The 26,825-nt window shown below is 44.6% G+C and overlaps 1 protein-coding gene and 1 long non-coding RNA gene across 2 annotated transcripts; both read left to right on the top strand.

Annotated features, from left to right (window-relative positions):
• Positions 1–814: 814 nt before the first annotated feature.
• LOC310842100 lies at positions 815–5,811 on the top strand. Its single transcript, XR_014562862.1, has 2 exons — positions 815–1,093; positions 5,551–5,811. It is a non-coding gene; the product is annotated as an uncharacterized lncRNA (long non-coding RNA).
• A 14,773-nt stretch (positions 5,812–20,584) lies between these two features.
• LOC310842045 (uncharacterized protein) lies at positions 20,585–26,145 on the top strand. The gene is made up of 3 exons (XM_083733918.1): positions 20,585–20,743; positions 23,574–23,690; positions 25,835–26,145. Exons 1-3 carry the CDS (start codon positions 20,686–20,688, stop codon positions 25,966–25,968), a joined length of 309 nt encoding a protein of 102 aa, XP_083590044.1. The 5' UTR covers positions 20,585–20,685; the 3' UTR covers positions 25,969–26,145.
• Positions 26,146–26,825: the final 680 nt, after the last annotated feature.

Genomic DNA, 26,825 nt, shown 5'->3' with positions numbered 1-26,825 from the left:
TGTGTGCAAAAGTGACGCCTCTAGTTACGGATTTTTGGGGGTGCGTATGGCACCCCGAAACAAATTAAATCTGTAACCAGAGGTACCACTGTACTACTTCTCATAACACAGAATTAAATGGTGGAATTTGCTCCTACAAGAAGTAGTAATGGCCATCAGTTTGGCCTGATAGCTTGGGCCAGCCTTTTCTTATGAGATATCCAGTGTTCTATAAATGTCAGCTTCGTGCAAATACCAATTTGGACATTTCAAGGCCATATATCAATATATATGTTTAAATTAAGATGGATGTATCAATGGTTGATGTATTTTTTATGTGAGCTGATGGTGGGGGGGGGGGGAGGAGGAAATGTTCCTCTCTTTCACTTTTTCTTTCTCTGTTTTTCTCCCCCCTCTTTCCCTCTTTCTTTGCTACAATTTGATATATGAAATAAATTATACAAAGCATCAAGTGTGAAAGGGAGTGCAGTTTCAAGGGGCACAGGCAGCAAACACAGTGCCCTCCAGATTTCACTGGACTACAAATCCCATCATCCCCCATCATTGGCCACATTGGCTGAGGTGATGGACATTGTAGGTTGGCTGCTCCTGCATGAAGGATATGGCTGGTGTAACCATCTAGCTTACTGCCTAACATCTTGATGTTTGATTTGGTTGCCAGGACCTTGACTTCTAGGGTCCAGAAATGGAGATGAATGAGATGAAGAAGAAAACAAGAAAAAGAGGTTAGTTTGCAACACAGAGCAAGAGGAAGAGGCTTCAGTTAAGGATGACACTACCAAGGGACTATTATGACATGTTCTGTCATGTGCCTTGTGACACCAACTGCCCATTGCCGAAAGCTCTAAAGCAACTTCTTTTTAGTAACAACAGTTAGACCACAAGGGAAACTGTCAGACACTAGATCACTATTTCTTCAGTGCCAAAGAACCACATTTGGAATGCTGTGTGCTGTTCTGGTTAGCTCACCTCAAAAACGATGTTGCAGAGTTGGAAACAGTTCAGAGAAGGTCATCAAAATTACCAACGTAATGGAGCAACTCCCCTATGAAGAAAAGCTGCAGCATTTCGGACCTTTTTATTTAGAGAAAAGGTGAGTGAGAGGCAAAGTGATGGAAGTTTATAAAATGTTGAATGACATGTTGTTGTTGTTGTTTAGTCATTTAGTCGTGTCCAACTCATCGTGACCCCATGGACCAGAGCATGCCAGGCACTCCTGTCTTCCGCTGCCTCCCGCAGTTTGGTCAAACTCATGCTGCTAGCTTCTTACAATCCAGGTTAATATGCAACATTTTTCTTTACAACATTGGACTTTCCTTTCGTTTTCAGGCATTTCCACAACTGATCAACCTTTCGGCTTTGGCCCAGCCAAACATCAGCTCTGGATCTACTTGTACTTGTCCTCCGCTCTTCCTCAGTAGCATGTTGGATGCCTTCCGACCTGAGGGGCTCATCTTCCAGCGTCATAACTTTTATATGCCTGTTGTCTTTGTCCATGGAGTTTTCTTGGCAGGGATACTGGAGTGGCTTGCTGGTTCCTGCTCTAGGTGGATCACGTTTGGTCAAAACTCTCCACTATGAGCTGTCCATCTTGGGTGGCCCTGCACAGCATAGCTCATAGCTTCTCTGAGTTATTCAAGCCCCTTTGCCACGGTAAGGCAGTGATCCATAAAGGGGATGAATGACATAGAGAAAGTATAAAATATGCCCCGCCCCACACAATCAATCACAGGACATGATGCATGCACACCATTTGAAAGTATACCTGAAGGAGCGTCTTCACCCCCATCATCCAGCCCGGACACTGAGGTCCAGCTCTGAGGGTCTTCTGATGGTTCCCTCACTGCGAGAAGTGAGGTTACAGGGAACCAGGCACAGGGCCTTCTCGGTGGTGGCGCCCGCCCTGTGGAACGCCCTCCCTTCAGATGTGAAGGCAATAAGCAGCTATCTTATCTTTAAAAGACATCTGAAGGCAGCCATGTTTAGGGAAGTTTTTAATATTTAAACTGCATTGTTTTTAACACTCGATTGGGAGCCGCCCAGAGTGGCTGAGGAAGCTCAGCCAGATGGGCGGGGTATAAATAATAAAATCATCATTATTATAATGGCAATGCCTATCAACATGAAGGAGCCCTCAAATATTTTACAGGGGTGGGCAAAGACCCCCTTGGCTCCTAGGAGTTATCTCCTTTGCTCTCTCATGATGCAAGAACTCATGGCCTACCAATGAAGCTGAATGTTGGAAGATTCAGGACAGATGAAATAAATTACTTATTTACTCAGCACATAATTAAACTATGGAACTCACTTCTGCAGGAGGCAGGGACGGCCATCAACTTGGATGGCTTTAAAAGAGGATTAGACCAACTCACGGAGGAGACAGCTATTGTTGTTGTTTAGTCATTTAGTCGTGTCCGACTCTTCGTGACCCTATGGACCAGAGCACACCAGGCACTTCTGTCCTCCACTGCCTCCCGCAGTTTGGTCAAACTCATGCTGGTAACTTTGAGAACACTGTCCAACCATCTCGTCCTCTTTTGTCCCCTTCTCCTTGTGCCCTCCATCTTTCCCAACATCAGGGTCTTTTCCAGGGAGTCTTCTCTTCGCATGAGGTGGCCAAAGTCTTGGAGCCTCAGCTTCACGATCTGTCCTTCCAGTGAGCACTCAGGGCTGATTTCCTTCAGAATGGAGAGGTTTGATCTTCTTGCAGTCCATGGGACTCTCAAGAGTCTCCTCCAGCACCATAATTCAAAAGCATTAATTCTTTGGCGATCAGCCTTCTTTATGGTCCAGCTCTCACTTCCATACATCACTACTGGGAAAACCATAGCTTTAACTGTATGGACCTTTGTTGGCAAGGTGATGTCTCTGCTTTTTAAGATGCTGTCTAGGTTTGTCATTGCTTTTCTCCCAAGCTATTGTTGGCTACAAGCTATTATGAGTATGCTCTACTGCCCCAGTTGGGAGTCAGCAATTCTTCTAAATACCAGTTGCTGGATACCACAGGAGGGAAGAGCGCACTTGTGTTCGTATCCTGCTTGCTGGTTTCCCACAGGGATCTGGTTGGCCACTGTGAGAACAGGATGCTAGACCAGATGGGCCATTGGCCTGATCCAGCAGACTCTTCTTGTGTTCTTAATCATTCTTATCTTCTTGATCATCTGGTTGCCCTTCTCCAAACATTTCCAATATCCAGAAATGGTGAGACCTTTCTTTTGCCATCCTGGTTCCAGGTTGTCTACTTTGCTATCCATCATTAGTCTCACATCAAGCAGACCCATTTATAATACCAATACCCATTAGCTTAAAGGTAAAGGGACCCCTGATCGTTAGGTCCAGTTGCGGATGACTCTGGGGTTGTGGCGCTCGTCTCACTTTATTGGCCGAGGGAGCAGGCATACAGCTAATGGGTCATGTGGCCAGCATGACTAAGCCACTTCTGGTGAACCAGAGCAGCGCATGGAAATGCCATGTACCTTCCCGCCGGAGTGGTAGCTATTTAACTACTTGCACTTTGATGGGCTTTCGAACTGCTAGGTTGGCAGGAGCAGAGACTGAACAACGGGAGCTCACCCCATCACGAGGATTTGAACTGCCAACCTTCTGATCAGCAAGCTCTAAGCTCTGTGGTCTAGACCACAGCGCCATCCATGTCCCTGTATGAACATTAGGAACACCCTATACTGGCATTGTAGCCAGAGAATAGAAGTGAATAACCTGCGTCCACCGATTAGCTTAAAAAGGTAAAGGTACCCCTGCCCGTACGGGCCAGTCGTGTCCGGGGGCCAGCGCTGTCCGAAGACACTTCCGGGTCATGTGGCCAGCATGAGAAGCTGCATCTGGCGAGCCAGCACAGCACACAGAAACACCGTTTAGCTTCCCGCTAGTAAGCGGTCCCTATTTATCTACTTGCACCCGAGGGTGCTTTCGAACTGCTAGGTTGGCAGGCGCTGGGACCGAGCAAGGGGAGCAGACCCTGCCACAGGGATTCGGACCGCCGACCTGATGATCGGCAAGTCCTAGGCACTGAGGTTTTACCCACAGCGCCACCCGTGTCCCGATTAGCTTAGGTTCATTCAATTTAACGAGTCAGTTTGGAGTAAAACCTAGTTGGCTGCAACTCATGAAATATAAAGGAAACCAACACCTGAAACACAGAACAAGCAGCAATTATAGGATAAAGGCATATGGAAACCTCAGGAGGGATGTCCAGCTAAATAAATCATGTGCAGTGTCTGGAGGGAGAGGGAGAGAGTTCAGCTGCTGAAAGGGATAGCTGCAAGAAATACCCGTTTGCAATGTTTCCCACTTGGGTGCAGAAATGTATAGGTTTATTTCAACATTGCATGGGCATTGCAACTCTATAAGTAGAGGGAACTTCCTAGGTTCATTCAGAGTCAACTTCCCTCTGCCTTTGAACGTCTTCCCCCAGCAGTCAGAGAGATCTCAGAGGAACCCCTTAGCCATGAGACTCCTTTATCTCAGCTTTGCTGTGGTCGTTCTTGCCTTCAATGTTGCTGCAGGTAAGTGGGCAGCTCAGGCTGGGAACTGAAAAGACAGGACCTGTGAGAACATGCATTTAAAACTGAGTGGCTGTAACTGTGATGGATCTACAGGGGAAGGTAATCTCTGCTGGGACCAGTATCCTAAAAAAAAGGAAGAATCCTACTAAGTTGCCATCACAGGCTGACCTTGACCTGAAGACTCTTGGGCAAGGGGTAATTGGTCTTTTTTGAGCTGGGGACCACATTGACCCAGGGTCAACCCTCCAAGATATTGAAGATTGGTTCCTAGAGTCAATTGGTAGCTGCTTACTTTTGCTGAGCACACTCCTTTGTTGCATATTTAGCAGATTAATTGCGCTGCAGAAAGCATGCTGGGGAAACAATGAAGAAATGCAAAAATATATTTTGCTTGGATTTAATTACAAAAACACCTCTTACATTAAATCTGTAAGTATGACCCATTCACCAGGGAACTGATAGAGGTACATGCTGCTCTTTATACACCATACCCAATTGCTGACACAGCTTAATTAACACAACTTAACAGCACCTGCTCTTCTGCGTCACAGCGGTAAAACTAGGTCATGATATTTACTCTGGCCTTTAAAGAGATACGCATCTTGTGAAACAATAATGAACCTTAATATTTAAATAAAGCATTCAACACCCTTCACCTGCCCCCTAGTAACTACATTCTCTTTTATCTAAACTACTCTTGTCTCAGTTTTAGCAAGAGCTATTAAAGAAATAGTGTGGGATAGTCCACACAAACATACCCATTATTTTTCTTCCAATAACCATTCATATATATATATAATAATAATATGTGCATTTGAATCTGAGGTCTGGACAGTGGGAGAGAATGAGGAGAGGCCAGCTCCTTTCTAAAATTAATTTATTAATTTATTGGGGTATGTGCTGCTGTTTTGTTTGTTTGTCTTGGTAAATCTATCAAATGTAGTTTTCAAGTGCAAACCAACCTAGAAATGTGCACATTTTTATTACTATCACGGGACCCTAAAGGCTTTCTCCTTTTTCCATGCAGGTCATGCACATTTGGAAGGGAGACTAAGGCCCTGCAATGGTGGTCGGGGGTACTGCCTGGATATTCAGTTCCAGTGCCCCTCAGGCCTTCAATTCATTAACAACACCTGTCCTAACCCAACAATGTTTTCTTGCTGTACTCCAGTCCAATGAAGAACTGAGCGAGGAGCCAAAAATCTGTTGTGATTTCCCACTGCCATTATTCAGAAAAAGAATCCGTCGTCGCACTCTGTTCAATAAATAAACCATTGGTTCAAGGTCACTGCAACCAGGCTGGGGTTTTCTTTGGCACTTCCTGTTCGGAGGCACATTTCATGCTTTTATAAGATTTGCTTTAACCCAGTGGGGCTGTCATAGTGGTGGCGCATAATGCTTTCTGCTGGTTAAGAGGGTGGGACCCGAAACAACGGATTCAAATGACAAGGGAGGAGATTCCCATTAAACATGAGAAAGACCTTTCTTATGACAGGAGTTGATAGAATCATACAATCTTAGAACTGGAAGGGACCCAAGGGTCATTTAGTCTAACCCCCTGCAATGCAGGAATCTCAGCTAAAGCACCCATGACAGGTGGCCATCCAACCACTGCTTCAAAACCTTTAAGGGAGGAGAGTCCACAACCTTCCGAGGGAGATCATTCCACTGTCGAACAGCTCTTACTGTCATAAAGTTATTTCTGATGTTTAGCCGGAATCTCCTTTCTTGTAACTTGAAACCATTAGTTTAAGTCCTACCCAGCAGAGCAGGGGAAAACAAGATACTACTACCACTACTACTACCACTAATTTAATATAATAATAATAATAATAATAATAATAATAATAATAATAATAATAATAATAATTTATTATTTATACCCCACCCATCTGGCTCGGTTTCCCCAGCCACTCTGGGCAGCTTCCAACAGAATATTAAAATACAATGGTCTATTAAACATTAAAAGCTTCCCTAAACAGGGCTGCCTTCAGATGTCTTTAAAAAGTCGGATAGTTGTTTTTCTCTTTGATATCTGGTGGGAGGGTGTTCCACAGGGCGGGCGCCACTACCCAGAAGGCCCTCTGCCTGGTCCCTGTAACTTCGCTTCTCACAGCGAGGGAACCTCCAGAAGGCCCTCGGCGCTGGACCTCAGTGTCCGGGCAGAATTGTTCTGAGATGTACCCCAGACCACTTAGGAAGCCCATGATGGAGATGAGAACTAAACTCTCGTGAGGTAGGTAAGCTGCCACAAGACACAATTCCTTGGGAAATCCTGCAAAAACCTCATTGCAATGAATGGAAGGTCTTGGAGAGCCAGTGTGGTGTAGTGGTTAAGAGTGGTAGTCTCGTAATCTGGGGAACCGGGTTCGCTTCCCCGCTCCTCCACATGCAGCTGCTGGGTGACCTTGGGCCAGTCACACTTCTTTGAAGTCTCTCAGCCCCACTCACCTCACAGAGTGTTTGTTGTGGGGGAGGAAGGGAAAGGAGATTGTTAGCCGCTTTGAGACTCCTGAAGGGGAGTGAAAGGCGGGATATCAAATCCAAACTCTTCTTCTTCCTCTTCTTGGTTATTTCACTGAGATTTGCTCAGAAAATGGTCAGGACTTCCTTTCTCCTCTGCAATTGCCTGTCATGGTATCCGGTGCCTCCTGCATAAGATGGACAACTCATATAATTATAGAGTTGGAAGGGACCCAATGGTCATCTAGTCCAACCCCCTGCAAAGTAGAAAACCCAACTAAAGAATCCCGGAAGAATAAGAAATCAAGATAACATTTTATATGAAAGAATGGAAATGGTTTACTGAATATTTACAGATAAATTATAAACAGATAAAAGCATTGGCAGGATTACTGTAATAACCTGCAGTTTTATAAGAGTATAAGGAGTGTTTTTTTTCTTTAAAAATGTCTAAGGCTACTCTCATTTTCCTACTCATATTGAAATACTGCCCCTCAATGAGGCCAAACTTAGATTCACAAAATGTTTAGGTGTATGCATACGCCTGCGTACCCCCAGAAAAAAGCACTGAGTATATATTTAAAAAGGGATGTGGGTGACGCTGTGGGTTAAACCACAGACCCTAGGACTTTCCAATCAGAAGGTCGGCGGTTCAAATCCCTGCGACGGGGTGAGCTCCGGTTGCTCGGTCCCTGCTCCTGCCAACCTAGCAGTTCGAAAGCATGTCAAAGTGCAAGTAGATAAATAGGTACCACTCTGGCAGGAAGGTAAATGGCGTTCCATGTGCTGCTCTGGTTCGCCAGAAGCGACTTAGTCACATGACCCAGAAGCTTTCTGCGGACAAACGCTGGCTCCCTCGGCCAAAAAAGCGAGATGAGCGCTGCAACCCCAGAGTCGATCACGACTGGACCTAATGGTCAGGGGTCCCTTTACCTTTATATATTTAAAGAAGATGAAATAAATGAGCAAATTTGGTTACTTTGTGTATGCAGAAGATATTAAAAATAAATTTAAGGGACCGCAGAAAGAGGGGGAAGGAAGTCAAGTTTTGAAATGTCAAAAGGATTGTAAAATAAGTGAAATGTATAAAATTAGTGAAAAGTATAAATGAAAATTGAAAAAAAGAACCCAAAGAATCCCTGATATATGGCCACCCAACCTTGCCTCAAGGTAATGCAGCTATTGTTTCCACAAGTTTTTAATCACAGATCACATTGTTCATTTAGGCACTGCCCCTGGGACCAAGTTGGGACACAGGTGGCGCTGTGGGTTAAAGCCTCAGCGCCTAGGACTTGCCGATCGAAAGGTCGGTGGTTCGAATCCCTGCGGCGGGGTGCGCTCCCGCTGCTCGGTCCCAGCGCCTGCCAACCTAGCAGTTCGAAAGCACCTCCGGGTGCAAGTAGATAAATAGGGACCGCTTACCAGCGGGAAGGTAAACGGCGTTTCCATGTGCGGCTCTGGCTCGCCAGAGCAGCGGTGTCACGCTGGCCACGTGACCCGGAAGTGTCTCCGGACAGCGCTGGCCCCTGGCCTCTTGAGTGAGATGGGCGCACAACCCCAGAGTCTGTCAAGACTGGCCCGTACGGGCAGGGGTACCTTTACCTTTACCTTTACCTGGGACCAAGGCTTCTCAAGACAAGTGAAAAAAGACCATACATTAAGATGTAGAAAAATGTGGTTTGTCTGCATGATTCCATAATGTACAGTTGATAAGAAAAGCAATTTGGTCATGACACTAACCTCTTTTATGAATAAAGGGTTAGGCTGTGAGGATGTTCTTGGCTTAGGAGGAAAGGATGACCAGAATAAGGACTTGATCGAGCAGCCTTTGACAGCTTGGTGTCCCCCAGATGTTTTGTAAAGCAATGATTGTGGAGCGTTAGTGATTTCTGTCCATTCAGAGCCTTGAAACTGAGGGTCAGATTTGGCAAGATTTCAGTGATGGTGAAATCTTCTTATGGATGATGGAATAAAATCACTATTTAGTTTTTCTTAAAAAACTGCATAATGGAGAAGGTGTACATATAACCTTGTGCATCACCAAAACAAGCATATTAAGCAAAATGCATCTAAAAATGTGCAGATCAGGAGAAAAGCACACTGAAAAGTTTCTTTCTTGGTAGGTATTGCGATTGCACTTGAACTGAACAGTCCAAGCACAAGAGTTTGCGTCAAACTGCATTACAGCAAAGCTCTTAACCCACATTCCACTTTCCATTTACGTAGGTGCTGTGAAGATGTAATCATGAGATTACAGGAAATCTGTTAATTGTTATGGAAATAAAACAGCATGGCCTGGAGCACAGGACAGATTGTGAACATATTGTTGGAGATAAGCAGTGTCCAGTGCACAGCGGAATGATGAAAAGTACGTGCCAACATGCTCTATATTACTTTATTTACACTTCAAAGCTGGTAATTTACAGAAAAACATTTTCCCTCTGCCGGAGCAGAGAAAGGCATCCTCTCTCCTCTAAAGCACGGAGAGAATCACCCTGAACTGCAAAGAACAGTGAAAACAGGAAACCAGTGTACGTCACATCCAGTCTCCTTTCCCGTGAGAAAACCCAACAGCACTTGACTGTGGAATGTAAACATTGTCTTGTGACAAGCACTTCGCTGCTCAGTGAAGGAAGCAGAAACCAACATCCTCCCCCTTTCTGTGAACATCACTGGGCAGCGTGTTCGTACAATATCAGCACAAACCCAACTTCTGCACATAGGTACAGTGTTGATCCCTTGATACAATCTTGGACAATACATCAGCAGGAATTTTATTACCTGGCAAATAGGACACCGTTACGAGTCCCTTTTGAATACGTTCCCTAGCATGTTGCAACTTTAATTGCAAGTGCTTCGTGCTTTGCTTACAACCTTCAGAATTCAGCAAAGCCAAACATGCTTTGTTGTCCTGGTAAACCTGGATTGGACATTTGACAGGAATTTTTATGTCTTTGCACAATTGTAACAACCATTCACAATCCTTAAGTGAATAAGACAGTGCATTCAGTTCAGCTTCACAAGTACTTAAGCTAACTGTTGTTTGCTTCTTGCATGACCAATCAAATAGACCCTGATTGTACTTATAGCAAACTCCAGACGTACTTTTCCTGTCTGTAGTGTCACTTCCAAAACTTGCATCTGCAAATATCTCAAGACCACCAGACTTTTGATTGTTAAATCTCAGTCTGTAATGCATAGTGCCTTTCAAATACCGCGCTATGCGTTTCAGAGCTTTCCAATCCTTAACAGTAGGATTGTTGACTTGTCTGCTTAGCAAATTACAGCTAACAGCAATGTCAGGTCTTGAACATCTGGCAATGAAGTTTAGCTTGCCTAGCACACTTCTGTACAGTGTAGTATCAGAAAATGCTTCTCCAGTGTCATCTACCTGATAACCTGTTGTCATCGGTGTGTCTACAGGGTTAGCATCCATCAGGTTTAGTTTGCTTAACACATCAGCAATTTTCCGTGACTGGTGTACTAGAATGTTACCATCTTGATCTCTCTCTATTTCCAGAGATAGGTAGTTGTTTACCTCACCAAGATCTTTTATGTCAAAGTGCTCTTTCAATTGAGCTAGGGCATTATTGTACATTGTGACATCCTTCCAAAAGAATAAAAGATCATCAACATAAAACAAACAATACAGTTTCTTTTGCCCCTCCTCTTTGACAAATACACATGGATCAGCTTTCCCTTGCTTAAAACCTAGAGAAAACAATACTTCAGTGAGTTTTGTGTGCCAACACCATGCACTTTGTTTGAGACCATAAAGGGACTTCTTCAGAGCACAAACAAATCCCTGTTTTACCTGTACGCCATCAGGTGGAAGCATATAAAGTGATTCATCTAGAGATCCGTACAGAAAAGCTGTATTCACATCATGGTGACTAATGTGTAGATTCTCTTCTGCAGCTAGCTTGAGCATAAGCCTAATGCTCTCATACCTCACGGTGGGTGAGTAGGTCTCGTGATAGTCTTCACCTGGTACCTGTGCAAAACCTCTGGCTACCAATCTGGCTTTGTGTCTGACTATCTTGCCATTTTGATCTGTCTTCGCTTTGAAGACCCATTTGCTTCCAAGCAGTTTCATTCCTGGAACTACTGGAACAAGGTCCCATGTTTTGTTCCTTTCCAAGGAATCAAGCTCAGCCTTCATGGCATTTAACCATGGCTCAGCTTCCTTTGAATCCAAATCCTGGATTTCTTGGAAACTTGAAGGTTCAAATACCTTCTTGGAGCTTTTAACAGCTGTTACTGCTATCTTAGCAAACTCATCAGCAAATCTCTTTGGAGGTCTGCCTTTTGTTGCTCTCTGTGACCTGCGAATTAGCCTTAAGTCTTCAACACTCTCCTCTTCCTTCTTAGGAGAAAAGTGACCTATTGTGAACAATGGTTCCTCCAATTCTTGATCAGAGCTTTCAGAGGGTCGCATAGAGGCTTTCGCACTCTTGAAATCCTCTGAATCACCCGATTCAGTTTCAGACTCAGAATCAGAACCTTCATCAGTGGGTGTGGGTTGTTGCGGTTGCTTTTGACTATCCTCAGTTTCATCACTGTCATCAGGATAACATTGGAAAATTCCCACATTCTCCCCCCACTTGGCATTGTACTCAACACTTCTTGTGAGCTTAATTGTCTTAGAGTCAGTCATCATTATTCTGTAAGACCCTTTCTGATAACCTAGAAAGATACCATGCAATCCACGCTTGTCTAACTTGGAGCTTTGTGGTGAGTGAACCCACATGTCAGAACCAAAAATTTTCATGTGTTTGATGTATGGCTTCTTGCCAAACATCTTCTCATAGGGGGTACAACCAATCGCTGAAGATAACCTGCGATTATAACTGTAAGTGAAACATGAGAGAGCTTCGGCTCAATAACTCTCTGGAAGATTGGCATCATGCAGCAAGGTTTTTAACCCTTGAAGCAATGTCTGATTTGCTCGTTCCGCAAGTCCATTCTGCCATGGCGAGCGAGGACTAGACAAATCGTGTTGAATTCCTTTCTCAGTCAGAAAAGCTTCAAACTGCTGAGAAGTGAATTCTCCCCCGCGATCACTGAAAAGAGTCTTTACCTTCTTACCATGCACATTTCCCAACCAAGCACAGAATTCCTTGAACCTAGGAAAAGCCTCTGATTTCTGCTTGAGATTGTACACATAAATATACCTGGAAAACGCATCAATGAGAACCATGAAGTACCTGTTTCCACCCAAAGAGGGCGCTAGTGGTCCAACCAAATCAGCATGAACAACCTGGTATGGTTCTGTAGCTTGCCTACTAGACACCTTACCTTTCGCAGCCATTTTTACCTTGTTTGCTGCGCATGCCTTGCACTTCATGTGGTACCTGCAGGGTTTAATAGTCATACCTTCAACCAAGGCAGGCATTTTAGATACTGCCTCAAAATGCAAATGACCAAATTTTCGATGAAAATCGTGAATACATTCTGCATGCAAACTTTTGTTAGAACCTGCAATGCAACAAGTGTCATCCTGCACAACATCATCAAAGTACAAAACATACAAACGATCAACATATTCAGCATGCAATACATAATCATTTTTCTTTGTGATGATGCACCTTTTGTTCTTAAAGGAAACGTCAATTTTCCGCTCATTCAGCTGTCCAACGCTGAGCAGATTATGCTTGGCATCTGGCACATAAAGCACATCCTGTATCGATAAGTCCAAACTGTGAAGAACAACAGTTCCGTAGCCTTTACTGGGGATTGTGTGGTCATCCGCCTGGTGAATCGCACCTTCCTGCGGTGTAAAAGACACGAACAGTCGCTTATCATTGCACATGTGATGCGTTGCAGCCGAATCAACAACGAAGAAAGATCTAGACGTCTTCTGGACCTCTGCAACCTTTGGAGTGAAGCGTGAGACCATTGCCTTGTGCTGCGTTGTCCTGGACACCGGACCTTTGCCTTTGCCTCGGCCTTTTCCACGCGATGAGCTTTCGCTGCGCTGCTCTGTCTTGGCCCTGGGATATCTGCATTCCCTCTTCATATGGCCTAGACGTCCACACGTGTAGCATTTCACTGCCTTCAAAGCTTTGGCGCCATCTGGTGGTTCCACTGCACTCTGGGATGACGTCTGTGAAGACTCCCCCTTGCCCATGCAGCTATCACCCTGGCGGTCTGCTTCATTCTGAATCATGGCAGTATCACAGGCTACTCTGAGTTGAGCATTTGGCTGATTGGCATCAAATTCCCCACTTGCCTCATCCAGCCTTCTGCAGCTAGCCATCATGACTTTGGCATTAGCCTTCTGCGTCATCTCTGCTGCTTTAAATCAGGCTGCTTCATACAAGCTGTGTCTGTTTACAGCTGCTTCAATCCAAAAGCAAATTCAAAAACAGCCTCTGCTTGTGAACCTGTGCCTTTCTGCTTAACTGCTTTGCTTTTCTGCAGCTGCTTCAAACCGCATTCCAAAGGCAAGTTCAAAAGTGAAAGTTCTCTCTGCTGTCTTAAATTCATGCTGCGACACTGCTGCAGCTGCTTTACTTTCGATTTCCCCCAGCATAGGAAAAATTTATCCTTCTAGCCTTTTGCCTGTGCCACGGCAAAACCGGCTATAAAAGTTCAAAGTCCAGCCATAAAGCCATTAATTAGAAGCTGGCAGGCTGCCCGGAGCTGTAGCACATACCTCATCAAATCATCTTGACGCGCAGAGATATCGTCCGATCCGGCCCTCTGCATTCCGATCCTTTGCCGGCACTCCAATTCTTTGCTCCTTTGTTCCTTTGCCAGGAGCCCGACTTCTGGAGTCCATTCTCAAAACACTGCGTTTTTCTGGGCCCGGAACCAAATGTTGGAGATAAGCAGTGTCCAGTGCACAGCGGAATGATGAAAAGTACGTGCCAACATGCTCTATATTACTTTATTTACACTTCAAAGCTGGTAATTTACAGAAAAACATTTTCCCTCTGCCGGAGCAGAGAAAGGCATCCTCTCTCCTCTAAAGCACGGAGAGAATCACCCTGAACTGCAAAGAACAGTGAAAACAGGAAACCAGTGTACGTCACATCCAGTCTCCTTTTCCGTGAGAAAACCCAACAGCACTTGACTGTGGAATGTAAACATTGTCTTGTGACAAGCACTTCGCTGCTCAGTGAAGGAAGCAGAAACCAACACATATGAGGTAGGTAAATAAATATAAAGATAAATAAATGCTCTAGGATGAGTTAAGAGAAAAGGAGACTGTAGGGTTCAGATGCTGACAGTTGCTGGAAATACCTGTTTGCAGCTTTCCCCAAAGGCATGTTTTAACATCTCTTTTTTTTTGTTTTTTTAAAATAATATTTATTAGGTTTTTTCAAGAAAAAAGACCACAAAGATAACAAAAAGTAAACATCAAAGACAAAAAAAGAGAAATTACAACAATCAAAAATCAAAAATTCCACACAAAAAACAAAAGAATAAGAAAAATAAAAAATAAAAATCTCTCCTTTCAAATTCTCAGCATTCTTTTACTTATTTTCCTGACTTCCTCTCACCTCCCTCCTTGTATTCCATTTTAAAATTAATTCAGCAAATTCATACCACTTGTCTTATCCTTATTTATCTTATCCTCAAATCTTTAAAGTTCTTAGATTTAAACCATTACTAAAGCCAATTACTTCCTTTCCACCATCTCTTAATATTTCATTAGAATTACACTAATTCCATAAATAAAAATTTATTACAAAAACATTTCTCATTTTAAGTTTCTCCAGCGTCTCTTTTCCTGGTTCCGGATAATATCAGTCCTTAAGTCTTTAACCCTTGTCAATCCAGTGTTCTAATATCTGAGGCCCTCAAGTCACTTCCAAGCCCCCTCTGCGAGTTTTCTTGTTTCTGTTTGTAGTTACATAAATCCTTGTTCCCTGTTGTATTCTTTCGCATTTTCTTCTCTTTCTCTTTGGGGAGCCAGTCTCTGGAGGACTCTATGTAGTAAAATTCTTCATCTCCTTTTATCCAATTGTCCCATTCCCCAGTGTTGCACTCCCCAATGTTTAGTTTGTAATCCAAAGGGTAGTCATTCCAAAGATAATCTTCCACTTGTTTCACACCCAAGATAATAACTCTCTTAGGTCCACAATTTAACCAGTGTCCTACGAATTCCATCTCCCAATGTTGCAGCTTCTGATCCTGTAAAACTTGGAGACTCTGTGTCTTATGAGATACATTCATAACCTCATGCACTTGCCCTAAGTCAATATCCTGGGTAGATTGTTGTGCAGTTTCTGTAACTGTACGTTCCATTGGCACCTCCTTGTTAACTGAAGCTAAAATGTATGCCTTCTCTTGATTCATAAGAGACACTTTCTCTTTTTTTTTTAAAAAAATGTTTATTAGGTTTTTGTTTAACAATAAAGAACACATAATAACATAACATTTTCCAATATCCACATTTCATACACTTCCTTGGACTTCCTCACACCTCTTGTTCCTGCTTTCTAAACTCATAAATTTTGACAGCAAATTATTAACTTAATTTAGTTTATATAATAAAATTTCCTACTATTAAAATCTCAAATTTTGAAATTTAGCAACTCGTTTGTTAAGACTTAATTGTTAAATATTGTTTATCCAAAATTTGTCTTTTCTTTCAATTACATTCAAATTTGTATTTCTTATTACTAATTTATTGGGGCCATGTGGGAGTCATACAGCTAAGGCAGAGGCTTGTAAAAACTGCAGGGGCCCCCTGACATTCCTCTGGGCAATGATTACCTTATACGGAGAGGGGAGTGTCAAGCCTTGACCGGATGAGGTAACAGGAGACTTTGAAAAAACGGCCATGCGGCTGGGAGAACAAAGGAGATAATAAAAAGCTGCCGGAGGAGAAAGGCTGAAAGGACCAGCTCTCCAGCATTATGAAAATACTCGCTGCCTCATTGTGTCTTTTTTCTATGCTATGCTAAGCACCAATTGACTGGCTGGTTCCAACAGGGCCATGTTATTACAAATCTTACATCTTTCTTAGCATTCATACAATTTACAATGTTTTTGCAAATAGTCCTTAAATTTCTTCCAGTCCTCCTCCACCAGTTCTTCTCCCAGGTCTCGGATTCTGCCAGTCATCTCAGCCAGTTCCATATAGTCCATCAGTTGCATCTGCCACTCTTCCAGTGTGGGCAAATCTTGAGTTTTCCAGCATTTAGCAATGAGTATCCTTGCTGCTGTTGTAGCATACATAAAAAAGATTCGATCCTTCTTTTGCACACTCTGGCCGACAATGCCCAAGAGAAAGGCCTCTGGTTTCTTAGGGAAGGTATACTTGAATACCTTTTTCATCTCATTATATATCATTTCCCAGAAAGCCTTCACTCTAGGGCAAGTCCACCAGAGGTGAAAGAATGTTCCTTCAGCTTCTTTACACTTCCAACATTTATTGTCAGACAAATGGTATATCTTTGCGAGCTTGACTGGAGTCATGTACCACCTATATATCATTTTCATAATATTTTCTTTCAAGGCATTACATGCCGTAAATCTTAAACCTGTGGTCCATAACTTTTCCCAGTCAGCAAACATGATGTTGTACCCAATGTCCTGTGCCCATTTTATCATAGCTGATTTGACCGTTTCATCCTGTGTATTCCACTTTAGCAGCAAGTTATACATTCCATAAGAGACACTTTCTCATCCATCTGTTGCAGCACATCATATTTAACATCTCTTTGGCACGGCAACACTATAAGTAAAGAGAACCTCCTTGTTCCATCCAAACTCGAATTCCTTCTGCCTTAGAGCATCTTCCCTTGGGCAAAGATCTGAGAGACAACTCAAGCCATGAGGTTCCTCTACCTGAGCTTTGCTCTGGTCTTCATCCTCTTCCACATTGTTGCAGGTAAGAGGACAGCTCAAGCTCAGGATGGAGGGTAGCATCTGCTGCAATGAAGAAGGTCTCAGGTTCAATCGCAGGCGTTTCTGCAAAGGGCTGGGTTTCCCCCCTGCCAGAGACCCTGGAGATCTGCTGCCTCTCAGTGTACACAATTCTGAACTAGTGTGACTGTGTATAAGAGAGCTTTCTATCCTGTGTGGCTGCCGAAATAGGGGTGGTGAAGAAGGAAATCATTTCACAATAAAACCGAATTTGAATATATGACATTTGCAAAAGCAGCAACATTCAGGCTACAAACTGAGGCACACTCCAGGTTCCATCGTGGTCATTTATATTGTTCAGGTAGGTAGCCGTGTTGGTCTGCCGTCTAACGTATGCGCGGAAGCGGCAAAACGTGACCCGCGCATGCGCAGATGCGCTGTTGCGTCTTACATTCTGTTCGGGGTGTGAACGGGGCTCTGGAACGGATCCTGTTCGCATCCTGAGGCACCACTGTACATTATTTATACAATGAGTCCCGTCTGATTGGCTGATTCTGCTTCCCTGCTGGAGCGTGATTGGGCTGCTACTGCAGGCCAATCAGTTGTTGCATTCTAGGATCCTACTTGGCTGTTGTTCTAGGATCCAAGCTTAGTACATTGTTGTTGTTTAGTCGTTTAGTCGTATCCGACTCTTCATGACCCCATGGACCAGAGCACACCAGGCACCATGTTTTACCGAGGTGCCACCACACAAGCAGAAAAGTGCAGCGGAATTGTGTGGGCGGTAACCTCTAATACCATCGCCAATCCCTGCTGGCTTCCGGTGCTCAAAGAGACAGGTAAAACTTGGGTAATCCCATTCCTGTCGTTGCCACCCATCCACACAGGCAAGAAGAGGATGAGATGTATTACCACAGCGACGACGAGCAAGGGGGACACCATCAGCCAGGGCTCTCTCAACGCCAGGTACAAGGAACCCAGAGAAACTTGGGTTTCCTCTCTGGATTGCTGTGGTGGAATTGAGCAGAAGCCGAGTGGGCAACAGCTGTCCTTGCAGGGAAGGTGGAGAATCGCCACCATCGTTCCTGGTCCTCATAGATGCTCATGCAAAGATGAAGGATGCAGCGCAGCCATGAGGCAGGAGAGGCTGTGTTGCGCCACCTCTCTTCCCCTGCATGCGGGGATGGCTTTATGAAAATGTGGAACAATGGCAGGGAGATCTCACCTGGTGCCGATTTCTCTGATCTGTTCAAACCTGTCCAAGGGCGTGGCGTGGGGTGTGTGATATCAAAGCATGTGAGTGAGTCTTTGCATCCTGGATCGTAGATGAGGGGAAGAATTGGGACGGGGCGGGACGAGCTGTGATGGGATTGCTTTGTGGGTCAACGAGGACCCTCTATCTGTGGAGAAGGTGGATAAAGGGAAGTTAGTCCATCTCGCTCATAAGGCTAGAACTTGTGGACATCCAATGAACGCTGGAAGTTTCAGGACAGAGAAATGAAAAGACTTATTCCACAGCACATGGTTAAACTGTGGAACTCCCTGTCAGTGATGGCCACCAACAGGGAAGGCTTTAAAAGAGGGTGGAGGAGGAGGACTACCAAAGGCTAGCAGCCACGATGGCTTTGCTCTGCCTTCACAGCTGGAGACAGCGATGCTTCTCAGTTCCCATTACTGGAAGCTGCAAGAGAGGAGAGGGCTCCTCTGCATGTTTCCTGCTTGTGGGTTTTCTCACTGGCATCTGGCTGGCCAAATGCACAGGATAATGATAATGATGATGATGATGATAATAATAATAATTTATTATTTATACCCCACCCATCTGGCTGAGTTTCCCCAGCCACTCTGGGGAGCTTCCAATCAAGTGTTAAAAACAATACAGCTGGATGGGCCCTTGGCTTGATCCAGCAAAGCACTTCCTATGCTCTTTAGTTCACAGAGGAGGGGATGAAGAGCCTTTGCAGAACAAGCAAAGGAAAACCTTTGCCATTGAGCATTGACAGGCTTGGCCAACCTTGTTGTTGTTTAGTCATTTAGTTGTGTCCGCCTCTTCATGACCCCGTGGACCAGAGCATGCCAGGCACTCCTGTCTTCCACTGCCTCCCGCAGTTTGGTCAAACTCACGCTGGTAGTTTCGAGAACTATCTCATCCTCTGTCGTCCCCTTCTCCTAGTGCCCTCCATCTTTCCAAACATCAAGGTATTTTCCAGGGAGTCTTCTCTTCTCATGAGGTGGCCAAAGTATTGGAGCCTCAGCTTCACGATCTGTCCTTCCAGTGAGCACTTAGGGCTGATTTCCTTAACAATAGATAGGTTTGATCTTCTGGCAGTCCATGGGACTCTCAAGAGTCTCCTCCATCACCATAAGTCAAAAGCATTAATTCTTCGGTGATCAGCCTTCTTTATGGTCCAGCTCTCATTTCCATACATCACTATGGGGAAAATCATAGCTTTAACTTCACAGGCCTTTGTTGGCAAGGTGATGTATTTGCTTTTTAGGATGCTGTCTAGGTTTTTTATTGCTTTTCTCCCAAGAAGCAGGCGTCTTTTAATTTCGTGACTGCTGTCACCATCTGCAGTGATCATGGGGCCCAAGAAAGTAAAATCTCTCACTGCTTCCATTTCTTCCCCTTGTGTTTGCCAGGAGGTGATGGGTCCAGTGGCCATGATCTTAGTTTTTTTGATGTTGAGCTTCATACCATATTTTGCACTCTCCTCTTTTATCCTCATTAAAAGGTTCTTTAATTCCTCCTCACTTTATGCCATCAAGGTTATGTCATCTGCATATCTGAGGTTGTTGATATTTGTTCCAGCCATCTTAACTCCGGCTTGGGATTCATCCAGCCCAGCGTTTTGCATGATAAATTTTGCATATAAGTTAAATAAGCAGGGAGATAATATACAGCCTTGTCATACTCCTTTCCCAATTTTGAACCAATTAGTTGTTCCATATCCAGTTCTCAGTGTAGCTTCTTGTCCCACATAGAGATTTTTCAGGAGAGAGATGAGGTGATCAGGCACACCCATTTCTTTAAGAACTTGCCCTAGTTTGCTGTGGTCATAACACCAATGAATACAGAATCAAACAATCAAAGACCATGTTTCTTTGCATGCAGTTTTTAATTGTGTTCTATAGTGAGTACTGCATTGACCACCTTTTTCTGGGCCATGCTGTGAGTTCTGGACCCCCCTCCATACAGACCTAAGTTGTAAATAGGTGAATAAATCATATTTCTAAAAGCCACAATGTACCTTCAGACTGAGGGTCAGATTTGGCAATATTTCAGTGATGGTGAAATCTTCTTATGGATGATTATTTTCCTTAAGAAACCGCATAATGGAGAAAGTGTACACAAAACCTTTGCATCACAAAAACAAGCACAAAATGTGCAGATCAGGAGAAAAGCACACTGAAAAGTTTCTTTCTTGGTAGGTATTGCAATTGCAGTCCAACCACAAGACGTTGTGTCAAACTGCATTACAGCAAAACTATTTCACTTCCTTTCCATTTAGGTGTTGTGAAGTTGAGATTAGAGGAAATCTGCTAATTGTTATGGAAATAAAACAGCAGGGCCTGGAGCATGGGACAGATTGCGAACATATGAGAAAGGTGGTTCTGCGGGTAAATCTTAGGAAGAGAAAGAAATAGCTTAGGATGAGTTAAGAGAAAAAGGCCTGGAGGGTTCAGATGCTGAGTTACTGGAAAAACCTGTTTGCAGCTTTCCCCACCCAGATGAGCAAATGTATGTTTCAACATCTCTTTGATGTTGCACTGCAACACTATAAGTAGAGAGAACCTCCTTGTTCCATCCAAACTCAACTTCCTTCTGCCTTAGAGCGTCTTCCCTTGGGCAAAGATCTGAGAGACAACTCCAGCCATGAGGTTCCTCTACCTGAGCTTTGCTCTGGTCTTCATCCTCTTCCACGTTGTTGCAGGTAAGAGAGCAGTTCAAGCTCAGGTGGGGGAGAATCTGATGCAAATGCAGAAGGTCTCAGGTTCAACTGCAGGTGTTTCTGCAAAGTGCTGGGTTTTTCCCCTACCAGAAACCCTGGAGATCTGCTGCCTCTCAGTGTAGACAATTCTGAACTAGTGTGACTGGGTATAACAGAGCTTCCTATCCCGTGTGGCTGCCGAAATAGGGGTGGTAAAGAAGAAACGCATTTCATAATAAAACTGTATTTGAATAGATGACTTTTGTGAAAGCAGCAACGTTACAGTCTGAGGCCCACCCCAGGTTCCATCGTGGTCATTTATGTTGTTCAGGCAGGTAGCAGTGTTGGTCTGACACAATTGAAATGGCACCTTAGGGACCATCTAAGTTTCTTCTGGGTATAAGCTTTCGTGTGCACGCACACTTCTTCAGATACAGATATATTGTTGTGAGTTTGGTGGGGTTAGTGCACATGATGCCCAAGTCCTTTCTGATTGCTGGATTCAGCAAGGGTAGAAATCTAATGGAGGATTTCATTGCTGAACTAGCCAGACAAGCTTCTTTGTGAGAGAATGACCATCATAGCTGTTACCTAAAGACCCAGTGAGTATAACCAAAGAAGTGATGGTGTTCTCTGGGCAAATGGGTGGGCCTTTCCCCCTCCTCACCTGGCTGGTAGCGAGAAAGGCAGTAGCCAGCATAGTTGGATGTGAGCTGAAGAATAGGCAGGCTGCAGGCAGATGCCAGAGAGGGAGAGCTGTCTGGCTTATCTCTGCCACCTGACTCACCCAGATCAACGAAGGGCGTAGATCCTAGCGGGACTGAATGTGCTCCCATCAGCAGTATAATAATAATAATAATAATAATAATAATAATAATAATAATAATAATTTATTTATACCCCACTCATCTGGCTGAGTTTCCCCAGCCACTCTGGGCGGCTCCCAATCAAGTGTTAAAAACAGTACAGCGTTACATATTAAAACCTCCCTGAACAGGGCTGCCTTAAGATGTCTTCTGAATGTCAGGTAGTTGTTTATCTCTTTGACATCTGATGGGAGGGTGTTCCACAGGGCGGGCGCCACTACCGAGAAGGCCCTCTGTCTGGTTCCCTGTAGCCACTACTACAGAAGAGATTTCAGAAAATATCCCTTTCGAGAGAATATGCCCCTGTGGACCGATCCACACACTTTCCCTGCACAGATACTTGTGTGTAGGTTAAGGTTACCAGCTTTTCTTTTTTAAAAAATATATTTTTATTTAAAACTGTTAACAACACAAATAACCAATCAACATCACCAATTACACCCCCTTTTTATCCCCTCCCCTCCCTCTCCCACCCCCCAGAGACTTCCCTCAGTTCCCCTCTCTGATTTGTTTATACATATTTTTCTCTGCATATTGTAGAATTGTACATATCGTTACCTTATCCATCATATGTTCTACTAATAAATTTGTGGATGTTTACTCAAAACCTGCCAAGGAGTCCAAATCATTTTGTTGTCTTTTTAAGTAGTTTGTAAAAAGCTCCCATTCTTCCTTGAAGTCACTGTTGTCCTTCTCACATAGTTTATCTGTCAACTTTGCCCATTCCGCATAGCTCATCAGTTTTTCTTGCCATTGTTCTTTTGTTGGGATTTCCTCATTCTTCCATCTTTGTGCTAACAAGACTCTTGCCGCTGTTGCAGCATACATAAATAAGTTCTTTGTTTTTCTTGGCTGATCTCGTCCTAAAATCCCTAACAAAATGCTTCTGGGTTGTTGTTTTTTTACAAATATCATTTTAAACATCTTTTTCAACTCATTATATATCATCTCCCAGAATTTTTTAACTTCCCTACATTCCCACCACATATGATACAAAGTATCTTCTTTTTCTTTACATAAGGTTACCTGATTTCTTTCAATGAATCCAGGGGCACTTTTCAACTTCTATGGATTTTGTATGGGGACTGATGTGTAAATCCGGGGACTGTCCCCAGGAAACGGGGATGTCTGGTACCCTTAGTGTAGGTAAAACCTCTTTCAATTGTTTAGCAGAGTAATCTTCTCCCCGGAAGCTGTGGACAATAACAAAAAGTTGTTTGAAAGATGACTCACTAAACTCTGTGAAGTCTCAGTAAAGAGATTGTATTCCCAGGCCGGGTACAAGCATTATGATAGCAAAGAATATTTTCCAATTGTTAAAAAAACCAGCAATTAACAGCGCACTTTCAGACAAAGCCACTTATCTCCAGTAAATTGTAAATTACAGGAACAGTCCGTCAGCAGCTTTTACAGGCAGCACTCTTTGGACAAACGTCTGCTGTCAGGCAACTGCAAAACCGAATCTGAGTGTTCTTCTTTTTATTGGCACGTCCAGCTGATTCTAATTAAGCTCAGAGTGCCACTCCCATATATAAAGGAAAGGTCTGGAACCTTCTGGAACCTTCTACTTGTTTCTGGCAGAATTATTCCCTAACAAGATGTATACAATCAGTTTGGCATGCTGCCTTGCCCCCATGACTGAGGTGGTCCAGGGCCACATGACATGACTAAAGTGTGTGCTGATGGCCGCTGCCAAACTTTTTTGGGGGGGTCCAGCCCCTTCCTTGAATAAACCCTGTGAGGTAGATCAGGCTGTGAGTGACAAGGCCACCCAGTGAGCTTTATGTCTTAGTGAGGATTTGAACCCTTGTCTCCCAGGCCCTAGACTGACACGCTAACCACCAAGTCAGCCTGGGTCTCATACTTGACAGTGCTATTCCAATGCTCAAAACAAAACCAATTAATGTCCTTTTTTGCACAAGAAGTTTTTTCAAGTAATGACAATTTATGTCCCTCTCTTTTGACAGGGCAACCTGCCAAAAGCTGCGAAGAACAGGGAGGATATTGCCAGGTGCCACTAACTCTGAAATGTCCCTATGGTTATATTCCAGCCATGTGTGGCATTAATGGAAACTGCTGCAAGAGTAAGTGAAATCCAACGAGTTGATCATGCTAACAACAGGGAATGTTTGTTCATTTTTAATCCTGCTTTTTCATTCTGATTTCCTGATCTACGCTCTAGATCTTCGTTGGAGGAAGCAGAAGCAAGGAAAGGAAACAGTGATCAATCACTTTATAAATCAGAGTAGCTGATAATATTATTCTCAGGACATAGTAACCCAATTCTTAGTAATACAAAGTATGATTCAGTTCTCAAGCTGCAGTTCTAGGTTCTGCATCTAGTGACCAAACTGAGCCTTCTGATGTGTATTTTTCTCCATGAGGCTTAGTTATATCAGAATTGAGTACACACTTCCAGAGTTAAAGATAAATACATTAATTCTGGCAAATGACCCACCATAGTCACTAAAGGTAAAGGTAAAGGTACCCCTGCCCGTACGGGCCAGTCTTGACAGACTCTGGGGTTGTGCGCCCATCTCACTCAAGAGGCCAGGGGCCAGCGCTGTCCGGAGACACTTCCGGGTCACGTGGCCAGCGTGACATCGCTGCTCTGGCGAGCCAGAGCCGCACACGGAAACGCCGTTTACCTTCCCGCTGGTAAGCGGTCCCTATTTATCTACTTGCGCCCGGAGGTGCTTTCGAACTGCTAGGTTGGCAGACGCTGGGACCGAGCAGCGGGAGCGCACCCCGCCGCAGGGATTCGAACCGCCGACCTTTCGATCGGCAAGTCCTAGGCGCTGAGGCTTTAACCCACAGCGCCACCTGCGTCCCACCATAGTCACTAGAAGGCCATAAAAATTGGTGTCCTGGACTTTTTAAACTGGTCTATGCGAGCGGGTGGCACTGTGGTCTCAACCACAGAGCCTAGGGCTTGCCGATCGAAGGGTCGGCGGTTCGAATCCCTGCGACAGTGTGAGCTCCCATTGCTCGGTCCCAGCTCCTGCCAACCTAGCAGTTTGAAGGCACTTCAAAGTGCAAGTAGATAAATAGGTATCTGTCAGAGCTGCCCCAAGGTCCCAGCTCACAGAGGACCAACGCCAGGTCATCGTTATATACAAAAGTCTTTATTGAAGTTCAGTTTCCATTTCAAAGCCGTAGCGCGCAGCTCTACGTCTTAAACCCTAGACCGCCGAAGTTCCATCTGAATCTCCTCCCCCCTGACACCAGTTTAAGACCCTAGCCCTGCTCCACCTCTTCCTCTGCTCTCTCCTCCTCTGGGTCCTCCTGCCCGCTGGGGCATTGCCCTTTCTGGACTCTTCTGACGCTGAGTCCCCTGACTCCTTCCCCTGCCTCCGGCGGGCTTTAGGACCTGGCTCCCCATCTGGGTCCCCTGCTGTCCCGCGCGCCTGTACATTTGAACTTGGCTCTCGCGCCAAACCAGTGACCTTCCTCCTGACCGTTACACTGCTTCTGTCACTGCTTCCCTCTTCCGGGATGCTAGCTGGACCTGACCTCCCCTCCGTTGCCTGACTCTCCGATGGAGGCGTGGTCAGCCCTGACTCATTTTCTCTCCCTGCTGGGGGAGACGCTGGCCCCGATACCTGGGACTCTCCCCCCCCACTATGCTCTGGTGGGGAAGCTGGTCCTGATCTCCAACTGCTGCTCTGGGAGTCCCCGCTGGCCCCTTGCTTCTGGAGTGTCCCCTTTGGGACCCCCCTTGCCCTGGCCACCGGCGCCCCCTTCTGTGAATCTTCCGATTCGCTGGAGAGGCTCATGGAATCTCTCGGGCCACTGTCCTCTTCTCCTACGCTGCCCTCAGATTCTTCCCCTTCGCTCTCCATTTCCTCTCTTCCCTGTGCTTCTGCTCCTGAGCCCCTGACAGTATCGCTCCGGTGGAAAGGTATACACACACACACACGCATGCACACACACACACAATAAAACATTAAATATTATAAAAACTTCAGACAACTTGGGTGCTGGATACCCTCCAACATTTCTCCAATGAAAATAGGGACGTCCTAAGGAAAAGTGGGATATTCCAGGATCAAATCAGAAACTAGGATGGCTTCTTTAAATCAGGAATATCCTTGGAAAATAGGGACACTGAGGTAGGACTAGATGTTATTTCGAACCCTTCAAACTCTACAATTCTACACATCTTCTGAAGGTGAGGAACCTGACTTTAGGGCCATCAATGATAGATTTCATTGTTTCTTTGTTGCAGACAAACCACCGACAACACCCCAGTGCGATAGACTGGGAGGGTTCTGCCAAGTGGGACTCAATGAACCCTGTCCGTCTGGTAAAACTCTTCCGGCTAACTGTGGCATCAATGCAAAATGCTGTGCCCCCGAGTGACACCAGTGAGCAGCCCACATCCGTGTGTGTGAACGTCCAATGGTTACGACAATTCTTCTGGATCTTTGCTTGTGGAAGTGGGCCTGATCAGTTCATTTGTGAAAGCAGGCAATGAAATAAATATCAGTCTGCTCAGATGAATAAACACAAAATAATTTCGCAAAGTTGAAATTGAAAGTTTTTGTGTGTGTGTGTGTGTTTTTTTTAAAGTCTACTGCTAAATATGATCCACCTCCAATGAAAGAACATCTTATCTGCTGAAAATCCCTCTTGACTGAAGTCCTCATCAAGTAGTCTCAGGAACAGATAACTGCAGCCAATGCTTTTCATGCACACAGGTTATGGGAACATGGGTGGGACAGGCTGAACTCAAGCTAGACTGAAAGCATGACTGAATTGAAGCTGATTTTTAAGGAGCCATTGCCTTGTGGGTGGCCACAAAAAATTGAGGGTGGCATTTAGTGCTATTGAAGTTAATGGACGTGGCTGCATTAGGTTTATATCTTTCTTTCCATGGGTCTACTCTGAGTAGGACTCAGAAAATTTTTTGAGGGGTGGGAATTTCTGTGAATGAGAGAAGTGACTCAGAGAGGTTCCAGTGAGTGGAGGGGTGGGGAGGAACTGAAGAACCTGCCTAGTGATCAAGATCCCAGGTTCAATCATCATCTGGGTCTTTCATTCTTTTAAACTTTCATTCATACACATTAATTCATAACTGTCAGGGACTGGGCAGAGGAGGAATGGTGGAGACAGCCTCCTCAGCTTGACCCTTCAAGGGAGGAGGAAGTGGAAGATAGTTTAGATTTACAACAGGGTCTTGAGGGAGGTCACAGCTCAGAGGCAGATGGGGGGGGATT

This window comes from Podarcis gaigeae (assembly GCF_964106915.1).
Source record: "Podarcis gaigeae genome assembly, chromosome: 3".
Taxonomy (NCBI): Eukaryota; Metazoa; Chordata; class Lepidosauria; order Squamata; family Lacertidae; genus Podarcis; species Podarcis gaigeae.
This window is presented reverse-complemented; position numbering and strand designations above follow the sequence as displayed.